Consider the following 26327-nt stretch of genomic DNA (forward strand, 5'->3'; position numbering starts at 1 on the left):
GGGGATTCATAGCTTGTAGTGAGCAGTCAACATTTGTTAATTAAAACCTCAGTTGGAGTTGGGCTGAGCTATATTCTCTTGTTCAGAGAGTGCTGCTCTCTAGCACAGTGAGGCTTTGCAGTTTGGGCTGCCATGGGGGAGGGGCTCTCAGCTCGAGTCCGCAGTTTTTACTTAAAGATTTTATGCTGTGATCTTGGGAATTCCTCTCAATCCGGGTTGGTGTGTGATGTGTGGACAGTCATGTTTGTCCCCCAGCAGCTATTCCAGGTTATTTATTAGTTGTTCCTGGTTGTTTATTAGTTGTTCCAGGGGGACTAACTAACTTCTACTTCTCTCTTTGCTGCCATCTTCTTCCCTCTTAGGTCTCTCTTAAATACTCCAATGAACTAATCAAGACCCACCCTCAATGGGTGAGGCCACACATCCACAGAAATAATTCAGAGTTATCACCCACAGCTGAATGAGTCACATCTCCATGGAAACACTCAATCAAAAGACTTCCATCCAACAAATTTGCATTAAAAGATCATGGCTTTTGGGGGGACATAATATATCCAAACCAGCACATCAAGTGAACCTTATAGAGTTTTAAGCCTGGTTACAGGGGTGCATTTCAAACCCAGAGTGTTGGTAGTCTGGCTGGCCTAAATGGAAATAGTTGATAGAGAAAATTTTCTCATTCCTCACTGTTACATAAAAGCAACCTGGGTAATGTATGATAGCCATGCTGTCGTACTGTGCAGAAGACACTCTTACATGTTAACTTCTGAATAAAATTACATTTCCCTTCATCTACCATTTAAACTGCAAACTTGAAATTATCATATTTGAAAAGCCATAATTTCCCTAGTCTTTTTCTTTTTTTCTTTTCTTTATTAGAGAAGTTGTGAGTTTACAGAATAATCATGCAGAAGATAAAGAGTCTGCACCCTGGCAGACTTTTTGCTTCTGTAGAAGCAAAGCACCACAGCAGTGTTCCATGCATGCTTGATGTCTGCCTGCTTTCTGATGTGCTCAGACATCCCTGAAAATGTTACTTTATCAATGTGCACAGTCTCCCAGGGAGGGAATAATCAGCTTTTCCCTTCTACAGCTACAACAGAAGCTTCAGTTGTACAGACTCTTTAAGACTTCTACTTACTCACTAGGTAACACTTTAACTTGGTCTATTATGCCAATGAGACATGCACTCTTAAACCATATGTCCATGAAGAAACTAAATTTGGAGCCAAGCTTTGAACAAGTATCATCTGAAACAGCACAAAATCACATTACAAATAGTATTAATGATGGAAAATCTAGTGTTTTACTTGAAAAAAAATAGGGACCATACCTATTTAGGGGGGGATAAATCTACTGTTTCCGAATAAAGTGTTTTATGTGAGTAGCATAGCTTCACAGCTAACTAAAATGTAAACACATATTTTTCCAAATAAATACCTTAATCTTGAATTCATTCATATGGTTTTCTGCTTTACTAGCATAATATGTTTTTAAGAGACATTTCTTTTTCAAATCCCCTACAATATTTTGTTTTATAGACTTTCAACTTTGCAAATAATTTGAGTACTAATGTATAAATTTTAAAATTAAAAGACTTTTTTTCCTAAAAAACTTATAATTGTAGGAGCAAATTTGTAGGAGTCCCTATATATAAGTATAGCTAAATGGTAAGTGTATATGCTTGCGAGTAATTTATTTTTAAGTGCCTCAGTAAAAGTGAAAAAAAAAAAGTGTAATTTGGGGAAATTATTTTAAAATAAAGCACATAAAAAAAGTGTCTTTGTGGTAAGTGACCAAACTTTGGAATCAAACAGATCCAGGCTGAAATCATAAGATCCTGTGTGATCTTTGGCAGTCTAATTACCTTATCTGAGCCTCAGTTTCTTCATCTGTAAAATCATACATTATACACAAAGCATCTTGTAAAACCTGGCCTACCAATAGTAGTAATTACTAATACCACAATTGATAATTTTAAGCTTGGCAAACATAAAATTAAATAACATTTCTTTTTTAGGTACTTGACCATAGAATGAAATAAGTAAACAAATTAATTTCCTAAAATCAAAAGGCAGTATTTTGGGAAATATGCTGGGTAGATGATTGAAAACATTTGGAAAACGTGCTTGTTTAAGTTAATTTACCTCTATTGTTCAGGAACTATTACTTACACCACCCTGAACCCCAACCTGCCCCCAAAAGTCTTCACTGCAATTTTAACCACATTACTCCACTGAATAAAGCAAAACTAAACTCTAGGCCCTAGAACCACCCAGTCACTCCTACCACAGACTAGGTGCTCAACCAAACCTTGCTGAATTAAACACCCAGAATAAAAGAATGCAGTAAAGCTCTCAGTGTTCAAAGCAGCAACTTACAAAGAATCATACAAAACCAGATTCAGTGTTGCTGCAGAAGAGCTGTTTATTATAGTGTCAAACTCCACTAAGCCAGGGAAGGGACTTATAGCTATAAACAGATTTATAGCTGCAGACTTTACACCTTTGATTTTTCATTGAACATTAAAGGAGACCAAGCAGAGAAGAGGGTGGGTATAAACAGAAATTTAAAGTATCAAAACCAGTCCCACTTACTAGAAAAGTAATTTTTACGGCTATTACTTTCTGGGCATTTTCTGTCGTGAGATCGTAACTATAAGGTCTTTTGTGATGTTCATTTGAGCATTGAACAAGGGACTATATGTGCCCATGATCATTCTTAAATCATAAGCAGCTGCCATAAGGAAGCAATTAGTAGGGTATAGCACTAAAGGAAAATTTAGAAAAACCAAACATTCAAAAAGGACCCTTAAAAGTAAGATTGATATAGCTCAATGGAGTTAAGGGCTTATAAAACAGCAGGGATCAGGGAAGCTCATTCTGGCTTTCTTTCCTAACACAATACAAATTAAATACAGCCAGATTACTGCTCCTGCCATTCAAAACCAAGGGGTCCCTTCTTCCTGACATCTGTCCTTTGCTTCTAAATCTTTTAAGAGATTGCTATCACTTTGTTGTTTAACTTCACAATTTTTTTTTTAACTTATTCTTAAGAGGTCAAAATAAAATGAACTCCGTGGTGAAAGACTAGAATCCTAAACATTCCTTTTGTCGAAAGAAAGTATCAACTTATTCTTTAATGCCCACCGTAGCCCCTGTGATTTTACTGCTAATGGTGTAAGCTACCCAACAATAGTTTCACTGTCCTCAATATTATTCAAATATATTCAGAGGTACATCCATCTTTAAACCTTGGGTTTAATTTACAATCCTCTGTTTCAGCCTGTTTCCTGATAGACTATCCCAACATAATCTTGCCCAGGCTACTTAAGAAAGCCTGGTTTGAAGGTCAGTTTGATTCTTTGCTTCATTTGTAATAGCTTATAGCAATATTAATATTGTGAAGGGTAATTAAGCACAGGACAGAGATAAGGGTAGGATATCCCTTTGAGTCTAAGGACATACTCAGAAAGCATGAAAAAAGTGACTGGCAGATAAGACTAGGAGACCTGAATCTGAGGGCTTGACTATGATTCTTGTTTACAATCTACCCCTGGTCTCCCTCATCCTCAACTGTTGACTGAGATCAAAACTTTTTTTAATAGGAACTTCTGCAAGTTCCGTGCCCTTGATTTCCAGATTTTTCTCTATCTTTACCCTCCTCTCTGTGGAGTGAAGGTAATGGCTGTCCCTTCTTGCCTCCTCCTCAACCATGCCCTGCTGTTTATTTTATTTCTCTTCCTTGTCTCTTCACCATTACCGTTCCCTTGAATTATTTCCTTCAGTCTCTAAACATGCTCATTCTCCCTCTCCTAAAGAGAAGGAAACATTGCTTTCGCTCTCTCTTCCCTTATTTTAATGCCCTATCTTCTTCCTTTCAGTCTCTACCAAACTTCCCTAAGGAATAGGTCAGTCATGGAAAGAAAGGAAATTGTATTTGGAAAAAGAAAAAGGTGGTAGCAGAATAGAAGTTATATATTTCAGTCTGGTTTTGGTAAAAATAAAGGAAAATGAGTTGAAATACACACTGATCTTGGGGGCATTTCTTTCCATTAGGAGAGAGAAAGCTGAGCTACAGGAAGGGAAATTGCTGAGCCAGTCTGATGGGCTCTGGGAAGGAATTATCTTGGGCTAACCTAAAATGAAATAAACTGGTGCTTTGGGGAGGAAGGATTGACAAAGCCCATAAATGCTGGGATTGCTCAAATTTGTATCTGAATCTTTTCTCTTTCCACTTTGCTCCCTTCATCAGCTATCAAATATACCCTCAAGACTTTAACTATTACCTGACATATCCTAAATTCTTTTCCAAGCTGCAATCCTGCATTCCCAACTGCTCACCAGATGTCTAAGTCAAGACACCACTGTCAGCTCAAACTCAAATTCTCAAACCAAACTTCACAATTTCTGCTGTAAGTCAATCATGACTCCTGATTTTCCTATTTTTATTAAAGACACCACTGCCCCCACAAGTCTAAAACCTCAGTGTTATATTTGATTCAGTAAACGTAATCTTTTGCCATGTGTATACATTTCGTTCCCGTCAAATACCTTGAATCTGCCTCCATCTTTCATGCCTGATGCTAGCATCCTTGCTCCTAAACCTATTTCTCATCTGGATAACCAGAATAGACTCTCCAGGTCTTTCCTCACTCTACTCCATCCTGCACACTTTTGTCAGATTAGTTTTTCCAAAGCACATTTCTGAACATAAAAATTCCTCAGCTCAAAAAGTTCAGGGACCTATTTTGCAATGCACAATGAAAGCATTGCTATAGGATCCTCAATGGATGCAAAAGTCATTAAGTGATAGGTCGTTGGGAATCAGGTCAACACTTGACCCACTGATCAACCAAATATTGTGTGCTTCCCAGTGTGATGAAATAGGAAGTATACTACACCATTATAAAAGATTGTCCCTAAAAATTGAACCCAGATGTATAAAACCTTTAAATTTAGCTAGCAATTTATAAGAAATCTAGAGGATAGGGAACATGGTAATAACACCATGAGGAAGTAGACTGATCCAGAATGTGAGGCATTCTCTCTATATAGGACAAATGTACTGAAAATATTGATGACACGTATCAGTCAGCATTCTCCAGAGAAATGGAACCAATAGGATATATGAGTAGGGATTTATTTTAAGGTATTGGCTCATGCGATTGTGCAGTCCAGCAGGTGGGCAGGCTGGAGATCTTGATAGGAATTGATGTGTCTTGAGAAAGAATTTCTTCTTTTCCAGGTGTCTTAGTTTCTAGGCTGCTCAAACAAATACCATGAAATGATTCAGCTTAAACAATGGGAATTTATTTGTTCCTGGTTTTGAGGCTGGGAAAATGTACAAATCAAAGCATCACCAAGGTGCTGCTTTCTCCCTCAAGACTGTGGTGTTCTGGGGTTGGCTGCTGGTGATCCTTGATTCCTCTGTTACATGGCATCTCCTGGTCTCTTCCTTCTCTTCTGGATTCCATTTCAGCTTTTTGCTTCCTGTGGTTTTCTCTTTCTGCATCTCAATTTCATTCCACTTATAAAGGCCTCCCGTTATAGGATTAAGAACCATCCTGATTGAGGTGGGTCACACCCTAACTGAAGTAACCTCATCAAAATGTCCTACTTACAAAAGGCTCACACACACAGGAATGGACTAGATTTAAGAACATGTTTTTCTGGGGTATGAACAGCTTTAAACCATCACACCAGGAAACCTCAGTTTTCACTCTCAAGGCCTTCGACTGACTGGATGAAAACCACCCATATTATCAAGGGTAATCTTTAATTAAGATCAACTGATTCTAGATCTTAATCACATCTACAAAACACCTTGACGGCATCATCTAGACTAAAGTTTGACCAGCTTGGCACCATAGCCTAGCCAAGTCAACACACAAAATTAACCATCCCAACATGGAAAAATAAAAAAGAGAAGACTGCTATGGAACAAAAGAGATTTAAGAGCTATAACAATTAAATGCCAAGTGCAGACTTCGGCCCTTGATTCAAACAACTCAACTGTAAGAAGACATCTTGAGACAACTGGGAAAAATTAAATATGGATTGGATATGGATGATATTAAGGAATTATCATTAATATTATTAGAGTTGATAATGAAATGATAGCTATGTTTTTAGTCCTTAACTGTTAGAAATTCATATTTTGGTTTTTGCAGATGCACTGATATGATATTTAGACTTTGTTTCAAAAAATACACGCAAACATAACAAAACAAAACAAACAAGGGGAGAGGGATTCATAAAACAAGATTAGCAATTGATAATTTTTGAAGCTGGGAGATGGGTCTATGTCAAGTTTACAATATTATTTTCTCTTCCTTTTGGGTATGTTTGAAAATTTCCATAAGAAGAAGTTACATATCGTAAATTTTTTAAAGAAGTTTCAGAGTTCTACAAAATACAGTGTTAACTTTTGACTATGTCCTAAGTCCTCTATAATCTGTTCCCAAATTTCCTTTTTTGCCTGATCATTCCTTATTTACATGTAAGGATCCTGTCCTCCAGACAGACTTAAATACTGGCTGTTCTCAGAATGGCGCTCACTCATTGCTTATGCTGTTCTTTCTGCTTGGAACATCCCCTTTCATCTACATCTTCCCTTCAATCTCACTGTCTTTGTAGCCAGTCCTTGATGCCTCATCTCAGTGACCTCTCTTCCCTAAACCTTTGTTAGATTCTCTTTTGGATATGCTCTTCCTTTTTTTCAACTGCTAAAGCACTTTTACTTCCTTATGAAACTTAGCTCACCCTGCTGTGTATGATATTTATGCCTCTTACCGAACAACAAGGTTCTTGAGAGTAGGGATAGGTATAAGGGCAGGTCTGGCAAACACTGACTTCGGAGGCTCTAGTAAGTACTTGCACGTGACCTCTGACAGGTATTTAAACTCTCTGAGCCTGTTTCCACCTCTGTAAGATGGAGCAAATGATAATGACCTCATATGGCAGTTGTGGGAAGTAATTAAAAGGACATATTGTCTTCTGTAAATGTTATTTCCGTTTCCCTCCTCTCTTCCTAATTCAAATGTGTAGCCCTGTACCTTACACATGGTAAGTATCCAATAAATATATTAGCAGATTTCCTGCAACAGAGGTCTTTAACAGGACATCAAGTCTAAAATTAGTATTTCCTGAAAAGTCTGATGATGGTCAAGGAGTCACAGATATCTTTATTTTCAACATTTTTCCAATTAATGCTTACGAGGATGTATTTGAGCTCAGCCAGAGATTGTGCCTTTGGGGTCATTACAATTTCTTGTCTGTTGACTCATGACACTAGTTTAGAAGAATTACGACTAACAGCAAAAAGAATAAGAGAACATTGCACAGTCTCTTGGATATGAACACTATTCAATGAAAGTTTTTTTTCTCACATCTCAAACATAAGCAGATATTTTTTGGCTCTTGTTTGTCTTCTGCCTGCAGCTCCAAATTTTTAGAAAGTTTTCCATACCGAGTTGCTCCTAAAGCCATGGCACTACTGATTTGAAAATTGCTAGGCTACTGAGGTTACTAAATAATTTCTTAATTGCAAACTCAGTGACAATATTTAACATGGCTTATGATACCTCCCTTAGCTTTCAGCAGCACTTCCTTCTGGGTCTTCTCCTGCCCCATGGAGCTTTTTCAGTCTCCTTCCCTAGATCCTTTTTCTTTCTGCACTCCATACTAACTCTTCTCTTCCCTTCCCTCCACTTTTCTTCCCCTCTACACACTCTCCCTGGGAGATCTAATTAATTTCCGCAGTTTCAGCTACTACTTTCCCACTCTATCTTCCAGCAAGACCCTCTACTGCCCATTCTACATCTCCTCCTGGATGTGTTGTTCTCATCTCAGACTGGGTAGTTTTGTTCTGAGTAAATTGTAGGCACTCCATTCAGGGACCTGACAGCCCAAATGCAGATTCTGTGCTAATTAGAAAAGGAACCTTTCCCTCTATGCAGATACAGCCTCATGCCAGCAAGAGAAACATGAGCTAGATTTCAGACTGTACTTGCCCTTGGCTGAGAAGCCCTAGGCAGTGCACGACCTGCACAGATGTAAATGGTGGCCCTGACTTTATTGCAAAGACTAACGTTTCTTTTAGAAACAAAAACTTCTACCATGCTGGTTTTTTTTCCAAATAGATCCAAAGCTCAGATTGTCAGGTAGAGGTTCCAGGAAAGGTGTGCTATTAGTATTCCAAGAAAAATGATAATTAATGATGCTTATTTAATCAAATCAATTGAGGATGCATCACCTTTGATTTATCTGCAATTCTATGCATTTTTTTTTATAAAAAGAAAATTTTACATAACCTGAATTACTATGATGGGTTCTGTCTGATCTCAGCACTTAAATAATTAACACTGAAATACACTGTCCATTTGAAAGAAAAGTGAAGTGTAAAGCCTAACATTAACTTAAGGGAGGTGGTAGATTCTCCTATAGTCATTATTTGAACTATGTTCAAATGCAGTCTATCTGAAAGAAAGAAAACAGAATAAAATATTTCTGGAGCTATCTTTCTACTTACTATCTTAAAGCAACAAAGTCCCAATTTTCAACTCTGCATTATCCAACAAATACATTCTGTATTAAAACTGTGGTATCAATTGAAATGATTGAAGATACTTAAAGAGAAAAAAAATTTAGCCGTATGGAGAATTTTGTCAGGGCATAAAAATTATCAAGGAATCTGTAAAAACATACAGATGAAATAAAATAATACATATATACATACATAATACAAACTTAAGAAAATTTATAAATAAACCTTTTAAAGTTTGAAAAGTTTCAAAGTGACAATTTGACTTCACTAGAGAACAACAATTTGAATAAAAACCCTTTGCTATCTTTAGACATAATTATATACACTTACAAATGTGAGCATAAGTGTTTGTCTTAGAGAGTTCTACACTATGACTCTCACTATAACTATAAAATCACTTTTCATGAATTTCTTAAGTTAAAGATTATACTACTTTTCCTAAACTCCTACATGCTGCAAAGCTTTTATTCTATTAGATGTTTATCCACCTATTTGGGCAAGATGAAGTCTTTATGACTCTGTCACAGTGAGTACTTATGTTAAAAAGTATATTTGTGGGTGCTTATACATGCATAAATATACTTTTAATAATAACACTTATATGATAGTTAAGGTCATTTGTCAACTTGGCTAGGTTATGATGTCCAGTTGTTTCGTCAAGCAAGCATGGGCCTGATTGTTACTGTGAGGGTATTTCATGAATTTAACTTAAAGAGAGCACTAATGATTTCAGCAGCCAGAAAGAAGAAGTTCTATCTCTACTTCAGCCAGCCAGCTTCTCCTGGGGAATTCATCGAAACCTTCATCAGAGTCCCCAACTTGCAGCCTGCTCTTAGGAATTTGGTTCTGTTTCTCTGAAGAACACTGTGGCGGTTTGGATATTTTAGGTCCCCTCAAGAGCCGTGTTTTAATCCAATCTTGTGGCATATTTGGATTAGGTTGTTTCCATGGAGATGTAACTCACCCAACTATAGGTGAAACATTTTGATTAGACATTTCATGGAGGTGTGGCCCCTTTCATTGAGTGTGGGTCTTAATTAAATCACTGGAGTCCTATAAGAGAGCTCAAAGACAGAAGGAGCTCAGAGCAGCTGAGAGAGACTTTTGGAGAGAGACTTGGGAGTCGACAAAGATGCTCAGAGATGCCTGGAGTTGTGGACAGAAGGACGTTTGGAGATGCTAAGCTAAGGACTCACAGGAGCTGAGAGAGGAGCTGACAGAGGTGTTCTGGATGCCACTGGCCTTTCTTCAGTGAAGGTATCCTCTTGTTGATGCCTTAGTTTGGAATTTTCACGGCCTTAGAACTATAAATTTGTTCTATTAAAGCCCTTTATAAAAGCCAATCTATTTCTGGTATTTTGAATAATGGCAGCTTTAGCAAACCCGAACACTAACCAATACAGCTTATGTGTGTCATACACTATTCTAAGTATCTTATTAAGTCATGCATTAAGTCAAACTAGTCATTCTCATTTTACATGTAAAAAACTGAAGGAGAAAAGTTAGATAACTTTTCCAAAGTCATACAACTTGTAAGTGGTAAATAAAGATTAAAACTTGGGAATCTGCATCTGGAGCCCATGCCATTAGTCTTATCTAATGTACTTCATATGCTGTTTTAAAAATAGATTGCTAAAAGTTGATATTTTTCAGTAGTTTAAGTTGTTTCATCATCAAATGAATATGAAATTATTCTTAAATCTGAATTATTAAACATATATATTTATTCAGCAAAAATGCATTATGCATTTCCTATATTCAATGTCTGTACAAAGCAATTAAGACACAAAAATGAGTTAGCTCCAGCTCCTCAGTAAAATTCAGTCTGATGCATTCAATGATAGAAATATGCACGGGGTACTGTGGAAACTCAAGGGAGGGAGTGATAAAAACTTCCACATACACAAATAGTGTAGGATTAAATTCATTATTCATGAAATGCTATGTGTTATTCACCTTTATTCAGACAAAATTAAAAGGAATATATTTGATAGAAAGTATAGCATAGAATTGGTAAGAGAATTCTTCAATTAATCTCATTGGGAAAGAATTCTAAAATAAAATTAAACTTTGATATGACGCTATACCTTTTTCAATACACAAATGATCACATAAAAATAAAGAAATATGGATTATAGTAAAAAAACCAAGCTGTTATAACTATGTGTACTCTTAAAAATATAAGCCATTTGAAGTACAATGGAGTCTTTCATTTCATATTAACGACTTCATATAATACTAAAAACATCTATAAACAGTCACGTGGTCATGTAATCACCATATCACATGTACATAAAGGGGGATGATGATATTTTGTCAAGTGTAGCATCATTTATTCAGGATAAAATAATACATTACTAGTTGAATGTGACAGTTCTATTATATAGTGAGCAAATTAGAGACTTTTCACACACACACACATACACACACACACACACTTCTCAAATTTCCTGGAAAATATATATGTCCTCCTATTGCCCCCAAGTCAGACTATGTAGATCTGAAAAAAGCTAAGCTGTAACACAGACATGAAATATGGGAATTGCTAAAGTGTTAGGTTAGAAGGAGTTTAGTATATAATTAAAAACATATGACTAGAAAGACAAATTTTAAATAAACTCCCAAATATAATGTTTTATTCATAATTCCTTACAAGGCATACAAAGTTTGATGTTTGTAAATTTTAGTGAAACATTGTGAAACAGCAATGACAATGTCAGAACAAAAGAAAAGGAAAAAGTCATTCGGTAAAAAAGGCAAAGTGATAAAACGATTCCTCTGTATCTTCCACTGCTTTTCAAATGAATCTGAAGAAATACAAATGGAAGCCACACGCCTCTATGTGTAGTTGTCTCATGGTATTTGATTGTGGTTTTCTCTTACATTTTTTCTCACTGAGTAATACAGAATTACAACATACACACCACTTTCGTCCTCCAAATACCTAAGGGAATTAATTATATTGTCTTTATGTTCACATGCAACGCCAAAGTGGAGCATCGAGGAGAGCTGTGAAATGCTAAAAAAATTTTAGGGCAAAGAAGTGGCCTGAGTATGGAAGGGGACCTTTGACTTAAGGCAATGGCTCCCTTATTTTATTATCATTCCTCTCTACTGTAGATCTGCTGGGGTTATTTGGGAAAATTAAAGGCTGATGTATTTTTATAAATAATACAAGACATAGTCCTAAGAAGATTTTTTTTTAAACAACTAGTTTCTACAATTTGTATTGAATTATTTCCTAGCAGGAGAATACTAATGTTTAAGCAAAGTAGTATTTCACACAACCACCATGAACTACATGGTATAATAGTCTTAATTGTTATAAATCAAAACCAAGTCTTGAGCCCTACAAATAAAGTGTTAAAAAAATAAAATAATAGATCACAATTATGGCCCTGGGTTAATACTACCTGTTTATTTTCAGCAAAGATTCAATATCAATAAAAATAAACTACTATAATGAAAGAAAACAATGGTATCCAAATACTCTAAATCATGTGGAAGAAAGATATTAAGCTCAATAAATATTCAGTAAAATTCTGGAGTTTAGAAATCTCCAAGACTTGATTTAAATGGCATTATTTATAATTACAAGCTCTTACTGACTAAGGCATTCAGAATTATGAAAAGCTGATAGTTTTCTCTCTCCCTCAGCTTTTTTTTCCCTAAGCCCTCACATGTAACACTCACAACTCAATAATCTTTGTTGAACTTCTGATATGTGCAAAGAACTAATCCTTTTTTGGACGATACTAAAGAGGAAGAGAACATAGATCCTGCCCTTAAAGAACATGAAAATTAGTGATAAATATTATCACTAGATATAATATAATATAATATAATATAATATAATATAATCACATACTATAAATAACTATGATACAATAGAAAGAAGAAAGGGAAGGAAGGGAATTAATATTTACTGTTTCTCATGTACCAGGCTCCACGTTCAAAATTTTACATCTATTATTTTAATCCTCACATCATCTTTTGGGGTAAGACATTATTATCTAGGATTTAGAGATGGAGAAAATGAGACTCAGAGTGATTGAATAACTTGCCCAAGATCACACAGCTTGTAAATGGTAGAGCCAGTATTTGATTTATGATCTGCCTGGCTTCAAAGTCTATGCCTCCTTTACTTTAAGTGTAAAATAATTCCAAAAGCTGTACAGTTAACATGTGATGGGAATTTGGAAAAAAAGATAGTTTACATTCAACTAAGGGACAGTAAAGTCAGCTTGATGGAGAAAGTGGCACTCAATTATGAAGGGTGATTATATTTGGACATGTGGAAACTGAGTATGTCTAGGAGCTGGGAGGGAAGCAGTTCTAGAGAAAAGACTTTTCTTAGAAAAGGCAAATGAAATAAAAACAGTTTGAAGAGAAAAATGTAAATGGTTTTATTTGGTTTGGGCAATGCATGGTTCTAGGAAGACCCTTAATAAAATTAATGAGAGATGAATGGAAGCTAGAGCTAGAAAAACAGGCCAAATCAAAGGATTTGAATTTCCCTGGATGGAAAACAGACTGAAGCTCGAAAGTTTTGGGGCTAGAAGAGTGACAATTATAATCATGCTAGGAAAATTTAATCTGGCAATATATTTGATGGAATTGGTTGACACCAGAATCAATCCCACCCTTGATGGTTCTACTATAGAGATGGGGAGAAGCTAAATATTCACTATCCAACTTGTTTCCCTTGCAACAATGAGTGGCCAGGCAACAGGTATGCCTTAACAGTGCCCAGAAAGGCAATGGAGGAAGTCAGGGTTAAAAGAAATAAAAATCTGGAAATCCTTTCAGGTGGGCATTAAATGAGAGGATTTAATTGCTCTGTCTGCCATTAGCAAGGTTCTAGCTAGACTCAGAACATCACTACCCTGACTCTAAAGCCTGATGCTAGAGAGGAAAGGAAAAGGGGAAGCTGGGACAATGCAAATGATGTAGAAAGGGAATGCAGACATGGTGAGCCAGGTGATGACTCAGTCACCAGAGGGGGCATGACACCAGGGCCACACTCACACAAGGGGACCTCATCTGTACATTTGAAAAGGACCTCCTTAAATACCCCATGTGTATGATCTGGATTGATCCCAGGGACTATGCAGTTGTGCAGATGCAGGGCCGACTTGCAGGTGAGGTTAAAATCACCCTGGAAGTGGTAGGTCTGCCTGGATAGACAGAACTTTGACACTTTAATTTGACAGCTAACACTGAAAGACCCATCACGAGTACGGAGACTGAGTCTTGATCTTAGGAGGGGCTAAAGAAACACTTGATGGACTGAAGGGAATCATGTTAATATGGGTTGATGAACAAATAATAAGATGACTTGCATTTCCATAGATTAATGTGGCCACACCCCCCAAAGAGTCGCACTACCTCTAGTTTGATATACTAATACTCATCTGTCTTGTTTTCTCCCTAATTTTCTGTCCTTCTTTCTGCTCTACTCATATGGTGTTGTCACTTGTTATTTCCCCCTTTTTACCTAAACATTTTTCCAAGTCTTTTTGACATCATCCACTCTATTCCATCCCTTTTCCTCTCCAGGCATTTGATTTCCTTCATAGTAGTCAGTCAATTCAGAGCAACGTCCTTTCTGTTCATTTCCCTGCTCCTTTTTCCATCTTAACCCCAGCTGCTAGGCCTTTTTTCCCTAATATCCTTTCACTGTCTCATTTCTCTTGTCAAGAACCATTTTCTCACCCATTTAGGTAAATGCAAAGACCCACATCTCTTCCCTAAGGTCTATTTTCTTATTCAGTTTTTCATACTATCACTGTAACAGGGTTCACTGGCATTTAGTTTTCCAGTCTTCTTCACAATTTCTTAACAATCAAAGCTCAATCATCCAAGCTGTCTCAGCTTTTGGAAGATGATCAGAAGGCCTCCCCAAATAATAGAAACTTTCCCTGTTTACCATCAGTCTACAAAACAAAACCTTATTAATCAGGAAGCCCTTACTAAAGAACATGAAACATTGAAGAAGTGTTTTGCTTTAGAAAGGTAGAGTTTTGTGCTGTATAACACTGAGAATAAGATGATGTGGGAATGTTCAACATATACAAGAAAAAGCTCATTGGCATAAACATTTGCAAGTGGATTAAAAAGTTCCTAATTATAATTTGCACAAGCCCCCAACTCAAACTCCTGTGACCCTCTGGAAGTTGGTTGTTTGCAACCATGGTTGTATCTTCCCATACAGATATGAATAAAAATATAATTTTTCCAGCCTAATCCACAAAAGTTTATGCAATTCCTATGGACCCAAAAAAATTCCTATTGTACAACAGAAATCAAACCATCATTGGTAATAGTGTCTTTATGGAAAATCCATTAAGAGCTGGAATTGGAGATTTTTTTAATGTGTCTCTCACCAAAGTCACCCAGTCAGAGAGAGTATATTTTCAGTGGAGTAGGTAGGCTAGTGGAGAAGAGTCCCTGGGTGAAGCGGCTATGAATCAGGGAGGGGGTGGGACACTTGAGGCTTGAAGGCTGGGTAGGGAAATTTGTTTGGTGAATGCTCGGTAGGTAGCAAACGCTTTCTTCCTCTCCCTACCTTAATTAGCTGCAGAAGGAGATGGGGAGGGAAAGGCAAAGAGAAAATTTTAGAACATTCATGACCTTCCCTTTCCCCACAATTACCAATATGTGCTAAGGAGACAGACAGAGGGCTGGAGGCAGGAAAAGGCTTAGTAGGGAAGAAACACAGGTAAATATGCTATATCAAATCTTAGATATAGATTTGATATATCTATAAAAGCAAGTTATGATGAGTTTTAACTCAGAAATCTTATAAGATCAGGGAAATTTTAAAAGTTGATATTTTTAAAAAAAGTATGTATCCATTTTAAGCAAAATCAAAAGTAGAAGAAGAGGAGGAGGAGGAGGAAGAAGAGAGGTGGAGGAAGAAGAAGGTCAAGGAGAAGGAGAAAAGGGAAAAAAGGAAAAGACAGGAAAAGACATACAAAAAATTACAAGTTCATGTTACTATAAATACACTATATGTGACTAAGATAATTTTTACTAAGCCAAATAACAGAGCATGGAAATTTTAAATGAAATGTGATCACATAAAGAATCCTTCCAACTATTTAAAAACCCACAAACATTTCCTAATTTATTTTTTAAATGTACTTTGCTTGCTTATTCACTATATGAAATTTATAGATATATGTTAAACAGATTGAAAGTATAGTTTATACAAATTTACTCAAGGAAAAGTGGATGTGTGGCAAGGTGTTAATTTAAGATATATTGCATAAAACACTATAACTCTGCTGCACATATTTATAACACATCTACTATATAGAGCATTTCTAAATGTTCATATTCTTGATAGATAAAATCTGTTCTTGGAGTTAACAGACTATTTGAGATCCACGTTTTGCAAAAGAAAATTCCTAAGAGTAGACTAGGGATTAGGAAAGTAGCATTACAATAGGTAATGGGGAAAATGAAATAAATAGATGGATAGAAGCTTATATAAAAATATTAGTCCATAATTTGTAAAAATCTCAAGGCAAAGCTAATGATCAAGTACTAAATGAAAAACTTCATTAAGGACTGTATGATTTAAAAACAGAAGTTTCTTTGGAAAAATATGATGATGTAAACATAAGTGGTAGGTCAGGCTTTTCCTTGGAGACATAGCAACAAAAACTTTGCTGACTTTTTGTACCAAAAGAAGACTATATGAGAGTATTTCTTGGCTTCCCATTTCCCACTCAAACCTATCTCTCCTATTCATTGCTTTCCTTTTGAGATGTTGAGGAAGACATTTTGAACTAAATAATCATGTGATTGGAGTGTCTACTAGAAGCAAAATGGCAGCTAAAATGAAGGAAAATCAGAGCAAGTCAATATTTGGAAATGCCAGTCCCCTCCTCCTTGCAAGTTTCCCAAATTTTCAAGTATAGGCAAATAGATAAACTATTTTTCTGAAGAGCAAAAAGTAAAAATAAGAACAATGAAGCTGTTCTTAATTATCATAATATACTTTCAAATCTTAACTATGGAGATTCATCATGCTCCTGGTTCTGTCCATCCTTGACTCCCTGTACTGGTTTTTCTTTCTTAGGCTCATTAATTGTGGCTGTATACTCTAGATTTATCATCTCTGTGCTCTTCTTCTCACAGTTATTCCCTTTAGCATCTCATTAACTAAGATGTTTTTAATATTGCCTTTATCTCCAATTTTCTAACTCTTGATAACATATCTGAATTTTCCACTCTTCATATTGTCAATGGGACACTGGTAGTTGAATGTTTTGCAGACATAGGTGCTCATTTACAATGCTCTCCCCCTTCAAGACAGGTCTAGAATAGAGGTCCCTTATGGTTCCTGCATTCCTCTGGCTGCTGGTGTGTGCCAGACCTTTGCCTGGGGCAGGCCGGAAGTGCCAGGGAGTTAACACCCAGGCAGGACTCTCAACAAAGAAGGAAGGAAGGGAAGTGGGTGGATAAGGAAGCTCGGAAATCAGCTTCCTCACCACTCAGTGATCCCATGAACACAACATGGAGGTATGTTCCACACAGTCTGTCGCAGGTTGCCCAGCACAATGGAGACCCAGTAGTTCATAGCAGTAATTTGCTTTCTAATGCATCTGTTTTTGGTTTCCTTGACTTCTTTGTCTCATTCCCCCCCTCTCTCACAATACTTCCTGGTATCATCTCCCAAATAAACCCAATTCCTTATCTCAAGAACTGCTTTGGGGGAGGGGGATTTAAGCTAAGACAAATATATTAAATATATTGAAATATATTGAAGACTATAATTTTCCCTCAAAACCAACACTCCAATTTCTTTTATCATTTACTGGCTCATTTTCCTTTCTCAAGAGCTGAGTGCTACTATGGAACGAATGTTTTAGAAATACACTCGACTTATGCTCTCAGTTCTACAGTGTCACCCTGGTGGAGTCATTTATCTCTTCTGATGCTATGTTTGCATTTCTATACAACTAGTAAGATATTACTTTCCAGGACTTTTACTTTGTCTTCACACCATTACAATGCAGCAATTTTAAATTTAGGGAACAAGCTAAAATTTTCTTTCGTGGGTTTTCTGTCTCAATAATTACCTCGAGTCAATTGGGAATATAAGAATGAAAATTACAAATAATGATACAAATATCAATACAAAGGCCAATCTTTTTCTCATGAACTTAGTGTGAAAAGGACTGGGCTATAGAAGGATGTGGGTTTTTTGTTTATTTATTAGTCATCCTTTTATACAGAGCTCATAAAGACTCAAAATAATATTCTCTTGGCTTAGTAGAGAATTAGCACACAATAGACTACTACTTCATGATATTCACCAACAAAGATATTCTGAAAATGTCCAAAGATAAAGTACTGAAATAGCATGGGGTACATCAAGGGAAAAAAACTTGAGAGAAATTCAATAAATAATTGTTATTTGAAGCTATTGTGGTGTTAAAAATTAAAGCAGTTCCTTAATAATTGTATTTCCTTCTCTACAGCTTCATACAGATTACTAATAGTATTGAGATTGAGTTTATTTGTTGTTTTTTTACTGACTCAATTTCTGACAATTCCCATCTTCTTTTGTACCTTCATCTTTATACACATTCCTCTCTATCCTAAAATTTGCTCATTTTCTTTAATATGACTGAGGGCTTAAAAGCTTTTCTGTTGATTGCATTCACATTTAATTATAAATCACATCTTCAGCAGTTGGTTTATATTGAAATTGTGGAACAAATTCATTATCTGTCTATAATGAATCAAAAATTGCTAACAGAATCACAGACTAAATAATCAGAGCCTACATGGATTTACAACAACATTATTAGTACATGATTAATCAGTACCTAATGCAAACCAGCTCAGACCTGACATTTACTAAGTTATTCTATCTTACATTAAAGTTCTGTGGCACTGTTTCAGATCAGTTAAGGGTTTTGCTTTATATGATAGTACATTGTTAAACTTGCCATCTGGTCCAACAGCTGATGTGGCTCACACAACCCAAAAGAGGCCCTGAGACTTTACTCCTGGGAAATATTTGGTCTACTGTGTGGTGTCATGATTACCAGTTTACAGCTTTTTTTATATCCTTTGAAAAGAGTTGCAGAAAAACCTCCACATTGGGGAATCTTAAGTTGGAACTAATTTTTTAGAAAAGAATCCACTTACCTGGGGACCAGGTTGACCCTGAAATTGAAAGCAGGAAAAGAAAAACAATTTTAAAATAGTCTTCATAAGTGAATATTTTCATTACCAAAACTTAAACCAGTTCTGAAGATCTTTGCAAAATATCTCTTTAGATGGTAATATCTAACTGCTGACAAATTCCATTTTGTGGTTTTAAAAATTTTCATCACATCTTAATATTTTTACACTATGCTATTTATCTAGCATCCTCATATTAAGGGCAATTAGATGTCACTCTAAAGTGACTCAGGGGTTTTAGCATCCTCCAGAATTTAATTATAGAAAGAAAAGACAAAGGAGTACTTCATCTCACATTAATGTAACAAATGGGTCATTTAAAGGGAAAGTCCTCTAGCCTAGACGATGAGTAGGAGTTACAAATTCAAAGATGGCACAGAGTTAAGGTAAAAAGGCAGATATTTCAGTTTTAGAACTCACTGGGTCTTTGCATTTCTCATTGTTCCAATAATATTTTAAGTCTCAAAATTCAAGCTGAGGGCATTAAAAAGGATATGAGAGTTCTGTAGCTCAATTAAAGAGTGTCACATAATTCTTCACACAGTCAATAGATTATATAACCTCTGGCCAATTTAATTCGTTTTGAATGTCACTTTGTTGTTACTTAAACTGATAAAAATTTCAGAGCAGCATAATTGTAAATGTCTCACCCTAAAGAAAAATCACCTGTGAATGAAAGTACTGATTACACATCATCTTAAAATCTCCAGCTGGGTTTTGTGTCAGATGAGATTAAAGAAAAAGTTCACACTGAGTTAGGGAATTTTAAAAAGAAATAAATAATGTACGGTCTCTGTGTATCAGCTGTATGTCACTGGAAATTATACAGAAAAGCATGGAACTACTACAACTCCCAGAGAAGACCTAGCAACTCTCTCACACTTGTCCTCGCTCCAGGCTTGGAATTTCTTGAGGTACTTGTTATTGCTGGGGACAGAGCAGATGATTTTCTGGAGCTTTGGCTGAAAATGTGGTTAGCTAGGTTTTATCTAGTCAGGCCAGGAAGGGAAGCCAAACAAAGTCACTGTGGGTGTTACTCACCCCACTCCTGTACTCCTTAGTGTAGGAGAGGAAGAAAGAGAACATTTCCTAATTCCTTACCAAGTAACAGGCACTTTTGGATATGTTATTTCATTTATTCCTTAATACTGCCTGCATTTTCAGCCTACCAGCAGAAAACCAGAATTTAAACCCAAAGCTGATTCCAAAGCTCATGCATTTTCTACCATGCATTTTGCCTCTCCCTCTGGAAGTTTGGGTGGACACGGGTTGGTAGGGAAGGCTTCCCTAAGAAATGACGCATACAATATGATAAATCTGTTAACTCTACTCTAAAAACGGATTATACAATACAAGCCTTAAAAACATTACAGAAGGTTCAGGGTTGCCAACTCCAAGTCTTCTGACTCAGTATGATGTAACAGACTATTCACCAGAAGACACCTGAAATACCTGTAAGAAAGCAGAGTCTGGGAGCTGGAGTTTTATAGTCATCATGATAAAGCCACCAGGCCAAATGAGGGAAGTGATAAGGGGAAAGGCTTTCTGCAGGTGTGACAGTGGCTCTTCCTGACAGGGAGGACAAAGCCTGGAAAGGGGTGGGACAGAACCCAGGGTGAAGAGACTCCCAGCGACAACTTTGTGGCTGTGGGCACAGAGAGACAAGGACTTCATCAAGACGAATGCCTTAAAAAAAAACTCAGGATTTCCTTATATTGCATCTGAGTAGACCATTGTGAAATACATTTTTGGTGTATATTTTTCTATTCTTATTTATAGGTAGTGAACATTATTCATAGTTAATTGTGAAAGATAACTTTTTCTTCGATTTTCTAAAGTGCACCCCAAATGAGTAGTTATGAATTATGATTAATGCACACAAAACACAAGTTGATTTGTTTAAAATGAAATTCCTGGGAAGGTCTTTTTTTCTCAGATCACCAAAATGATTCTATAAATAAAGACCTGCATCTAGTATAATCAAGAGCCATGCCAAGGGAAGCAGTTAAATTACAGAAATACTAAATTAGGAACATGCACGTAAAGGTAGAGGATACTGTGATTTACTGTCAACAAAAAAATGCAATGCCCGAAGGGCAGGTTAGGCACCAGAATGAAGAAAAAGAAACAGCAGGAGGAGCTGACTTTAAAAAGGGGTAATCAGATCAGTATGGTGGCAAACAATCAGCCAGTAGCTGATGCTTGGCATGAAAGTGTTCAAAGCAAGTTGAAAGTTTTGTGAGGCAAGTAAACCACTACGGAACATGATAATGGGAGGACATATCACTGGAGTATCTATTGTTAAATCAGGCAATTAACGCACCGTAGTAACCATTCTTTGTTACACTGTTATCACAATTAAGCTTTCCAGAAAGTGCTAACACTCAATCAACAAATCTACAAAGTCATATAGATTTCTGACTGAGGCAATTCATTTTACTACATGATACTTTTTTATGGATTGGAAATCTGTGTCATTCTTTTTCAGATGGGACAAATGCTGTTTTTTTCCATTAACATAGGCACACAAACTTTGTAGTTTTAAAGTACTATCTTATTTTTAAATTTGAACTATGACAATGGACTTACATATGTCTTTATTGTAATATACTTCAAGAAAAATTCTTTCGTTTGCAAAAAATTGGGGAATACTAGTACTGTTCATGCAACTCTAAAAGGTAAACTCTGCTTCAAGGTAATAGCCTCAAAACCTCAAAATCCCATTATTCAAGCTTGGCCATCACTTTTATTTTAGTAGACTCGGATTCAAATTTTTTTTATTCTCTTGAATTGAAAGAAAATACTTTAACATAATTATTTCCATACTTTGCGTTTTGGAACCCTTTCTGTCTAAAAAGATCATTTGAAGAAAATGACTATAACTTAATTATCTCTTGAAAATTCCCAAACCCACACACTCAGACATCGAGCTTATTTATCTGAAAATAGCATCCAGATAACACTTACAAATCACACTGAAGAACTGTGAGTGGCGGCAGCAGGACCGTCCTGGGAGCAGCAGGACTTGAGGACCATAAGAATTCTATCATAGAACCATTTCCCAGCTTGTGACCACACCATCCCAGTGGGGCCCCCTTAATCTTTCAAGAGTAGCAGTTTGACCTAGAGCTCTGTGCCAGTGAGTGGAACAGGTGCATTCTACACTTGCTGCATGGGAAGCAGGAATCTTGCCCATCTTCACTGCACTGTGAATTTATCCATAGTGTTATCTCCAATATCTATCCCAGTGCCCAAGGTAGAAGACACTTCAGAAACAATTGCTGAATTGCAGAAAGGTGAGAATATTTTGACTGGCCCGAAGTTGGATGACAATGGTTGTTTTGAAGAACATTTTAAAGGTTACTTTTCTTACATGATGGTGTTATATTTTCAAAATGTAGGTGCTCAGTCAGATGTTCCTGAAAGGGATCTCTTAGTTTCCATTAACCACGGAAGAAACACATGTATGTTCAAGAGGAAGTCCTTCCCACGATGACGTCTTATTAAGATAATAGAATTGGAACTAAAGCAGTCAAACACTGCAGAGGCTTCAGAGGAAGACTTAGCAACATACTTGTTTCACAGAACAAAAATCATGAGAGTTCTGTCTTGAAGAAAAATCACTCCCCAGTTTGATTAAGCCTCCATATTTAATTAATCTGAAAATATTATGAAAATTACTTTGTTAATTATATAATGCTACACAAATATAGCATGGTGATTTAAAGAAGGCTATAAATCAATACCAATAATTCATTCAACTAATTCAAATTTTGATATGAAGTGTCTCCTAACTTTTAAAACAAATTAATATGCAAATGATATACCAGAGAGAAAAGCAATTGAAGAAATAAAGCATTATGGCTAATGTGTATTAATTAAAACACAACTTTGCTGGAACCCCTAAATAATCTTCAAATGTCTGTAAGCTGTTCATGCTTCTAAGGACTCTTACATGCTTGACTGAAATAAACATTATTCATAATTTATATTATCTCTCGTGTTACCCAACAGGATAGATATTAATAATTCTAACCTTAGCTGCAGTCACATAACATTATTTAGATGAGAGCCTTCCAATTTAAAGCTTTCTTTTGAAAAATGCTTAATCCTCAGTGGTCTTAACTCTGGGAAGGAAAAGCCATATTCTGTGCTATGCTAGAGGAACTTAAATAGCTATACTCCCAAGGGTGGTGGATATCTCTTTTTTAAAATGTGAAAGAGGGAGCAAGCATGGAGGTGATTTTGTCGGGTTCAAGGTAAAGAAAATGCAAATTGTTTCAAAATTTGGAAGATTTCTTTCATGACATTTGCCTTTTGTAAATAAATATTCTTAAACAGTTTAATGAATCATTCCCACATCAACTAAAAACATTATTATATTTTCTAAAGCAATACCATATTTATCTTGTCTTCCTTATGATTAGTTGTTCATATGTGGAATATAATAAAAAAAGAGAATTTTACTGTGTGGATTTTATTGTCACTAAATTTTTCATATTTGGAACCTAAAGTCTCTTATTTATGCATTTATTTATATCATTAAAGTTTATTGGAAGCCTAATAGTCTATTGAGGCTGATTCAGATTTTTTCTATCATAAATAGTGCTTACATACTTCTATAGATATATTTGACTATATCCCTGCATATTTCCTTATAATAAACACTGGAAATACAATATTATTCCAATTATGAAATTTATATACCTTTATATATTATATTTCTTTATATTGTAGAATATAAAATACAGACATTTTCTAAAATATAATTTTATGTGTGTATACATATATATTTATTCAGGTATATATTTATAACTCTATTTATCTATATAAAAAGAAAAAGAAAACAATTTTACTAGACCCTGTCTTAACTACAAAAATATATTATCACATGATACTTAATTCACTGCAGAGAACTTTTAAGCAGAGCCTTAACTATTTAATTTGTCAAATTTTTTCCATATTAGATTCATTCACTCAAGGATCTAGGTCAGTGACTTTGAATTCCATTTTTCAATTTTCTTCCAATTCAGGGTGGTTTTAATTACTTAACAGAATGTTGCAAAATTCTTAAAATATATTCTTTAAAACTCAATAAGTTAGGATCTTAAATTTACTTTATGTGTATGCCTCACATCACATAGGAGTAGATTAGGAGCAGGCGAGCTATATATTCAAACACTGATGATAGGAGGTCATAGTTCCATATATCCAGGGATCTCCGCTAGGCACAGAGTTTGTTGGGAACTTTTCTATTTTGGAAAAACAGAATATTTGGATTGGGATGTAGCCATATTATTTCAAGAAATCATTTAGGGAATGTATGCTTTTGGCAATATATGTGTACCAAACTTCTAAAGTGTTAGGCTCATGCAAGCCTGTTGAACAACTGGTATGGAATCAGGATTGGTTACCAAGGTGTAAATAAATGATCAGTTTTACAGACATATTTTTAATAGGATACAACGTAATATGGAATACATGTGAGAAGAGACACCTGCTCAGCTTCCATAGCTTTAAAACGTACGCCTTTTAAAGAATGCAAAGGCAATTTTTACTGCCCTACCAAATTTTATTACATTGTATATACTAAATAATTTTGTTTCTTCATATTTTTTTGACAACTTTAAAAGTGTGCTATTTTGTTGCTCCAGATGAATACTGGAAGCCAATTTATAGAAAAGCTCTCAGTCTGATTAAATTTATATAAGTGCCCAATTATAATTTCTAAATATTGTGCAAAGAGATGGACTTTGACAATGCTCTCTGCAGCTGTCCTAGATGTTTTGCATAAAGAATTGCATGCTAGTGGGTTTCTAACACCCGGAGAGTCAATTAATTCATAATGCATGAGTCACATAATGCTTATTGCTTCAGTGAGGCAGAACCCTGAAAATGAAAACCTATTTTAAAATTGGGAGGAGAGGCTCTGCAAGCCAACAAGCTTATGTGCTCTCAGGGCCCAGATGTTTGGCACTACATAATAGCTGCATTTACTGACTACTACAAGATACCAAGTGCTTTACAAATGACGTCACAGTAACCCTGCAAAAGAGGTCATTTCAGCATTTTGTAGTTGAACGATCCAAGTTTCAGAGAGGTTACTTAATGTGCCCAGAGACATCCAGCTTCTAAAAGAAAAAGTTGAAATATCAACATGAGTTTGTCTGACTTGACAATTCTGTGCTCTTATTTAACATCATGCTGGTGGCTGAAACCATGGGCTTGGACAAGATTGCCCAGGAAAAGCAAACAGTAGTGATTCTTAGCTCTTTTAACTGGATAAAAGCTATCGCTGCTTTAGTAGGAGTATCTTATATAAAAACACTTAAAAGTTTGCAAGAGAAAAATCACCTTAATTCTATTCATGGATTCTCTAGGGAATCATTCACACCAGGTTAAGAACTGTTGGGTAGAGAAATATAAACATTTCAGGGGCAGGACAAGAATAGTGTTACAAAAAAGGAAACTGAGGAGGAAAAGAATAAAACACAGAGCAAAACAAACAAAAACAGAGATATGGAAGTTAAGATTGGAGAGAACTTTTTTTTTTAAGTTGATTAAAATGAGAATTGCAAAGAATCCATTGTATTTAACCCATGCGAAGTCAGCTTTATTGTAAATGATTGAGCAGTAAGCTGAGGAAATTAAGAGAATAAAGTGCCACTGAAGCAATCAGGTGTCATCTCAGTGCTAATTAGTTGTTAACAGCTGCCTGGAATACTGTGTTAAGAGGGTTCTGAGTCTGCTTCTGACTTTGATATAGAATACTGGTATGAATCCGCAATATTGACAGAAGTCAAAAAGTCAAAATCATAGTTAAATCCACTATGTATTTGCTATCTTCAGTGGACAATTCTTTCTAGTAATTGAGTATCAAGGGAAGAAAAGGAATAGGATAATAGCTAAAAGGAATGCAGGATTGAGGAAAGTTTGTTTTTGTGGTGAGGTAGAAAGGATTGGAAAATGTTCACAAACTGACACAAAACTGTCAGTTGAGAGAAAAGAAATGGCTTATGGAGCAAAATCAGTGTGTAAGAGAATACAACAGGAAGTGAAGCCAGAGCATAAGGTTTAGGAGAAGGATATCATTTTGTCTAAACAGAGAAGAAGGTGACCTCAGATACAGATAAACTTGGATTACAGAGTTAGAAAGTAGGAATATTCCATGCCCTGAACCTCAATGGACTCTGAAGTAGAAGTCTATTGGAAATGGGCTGGGTGTGGGAAGAGTAAGGTTGATCATTCATTGGATCATTCAACAAACATTTATTAAGCACCTACATTATTCCAAGCATTGTTAAAGGCAGTGAGAGCATAGTAAATAGAGTAAGTAAAGCCCCTGATATTACTATTGTTGGAGAAGAGAGACTTTAAAAGAATTTTTATAAATAACGTAGCAGGTGGTGAAATGGGAGAAGAAGAAAAACATGAAGACAAAGAGGCTGGAGAGCAACAGAATAAGAGGGTGCTATTTTGTAGTTTGGTCCACACAAGAACTTGCTGGATAGGGAAAATGGAACTTCAAGTCTAAGTGTCCTGTTAGGTGGAAGTGTGTTTAGTGTGTTCAAGTA

At 35.9% G+C, this 26327-nt stretch overlaps 1 protein-coding gene across 1 annotated transcript in view; it reads right to left on the reverse strand.

Moving 5' to 3' along the window:
* Nucleotides 1–26327, reverse strand: part of COL25A1 (collagen type XXV alpha 1 chain) — a 504164-nt gene that overhangs the window by 165728 nt on the left and 312109 nt on the right. The window contains exon 5 of the mRNA XM_037830440.1: nucleotides 18718–18735. Within this exon, the coding sequence (XP_037686368.1) occupies nucleotides 18718–18735 (18 nt within the window). The remainder of the gene's footprint in view (nucleotides 1–18717; nucleotides 18736–26327) is intronic.

Source organism: Choloepus didactylus, chromosome 3 (assembly GCF_015220235.1).
Source record: "Choloepus didactylus isolate mChoDid1 chromosome 3, mChoDid1.pri, whole genome shotgun sequence".
In the NCBI taxonomy this organism is placed as follows: Eukaryota; Metazoa; Chordata; class Mammalia; order Pilosa; family Megalonychidae; genus Choloepus; species Choloepus didactylus.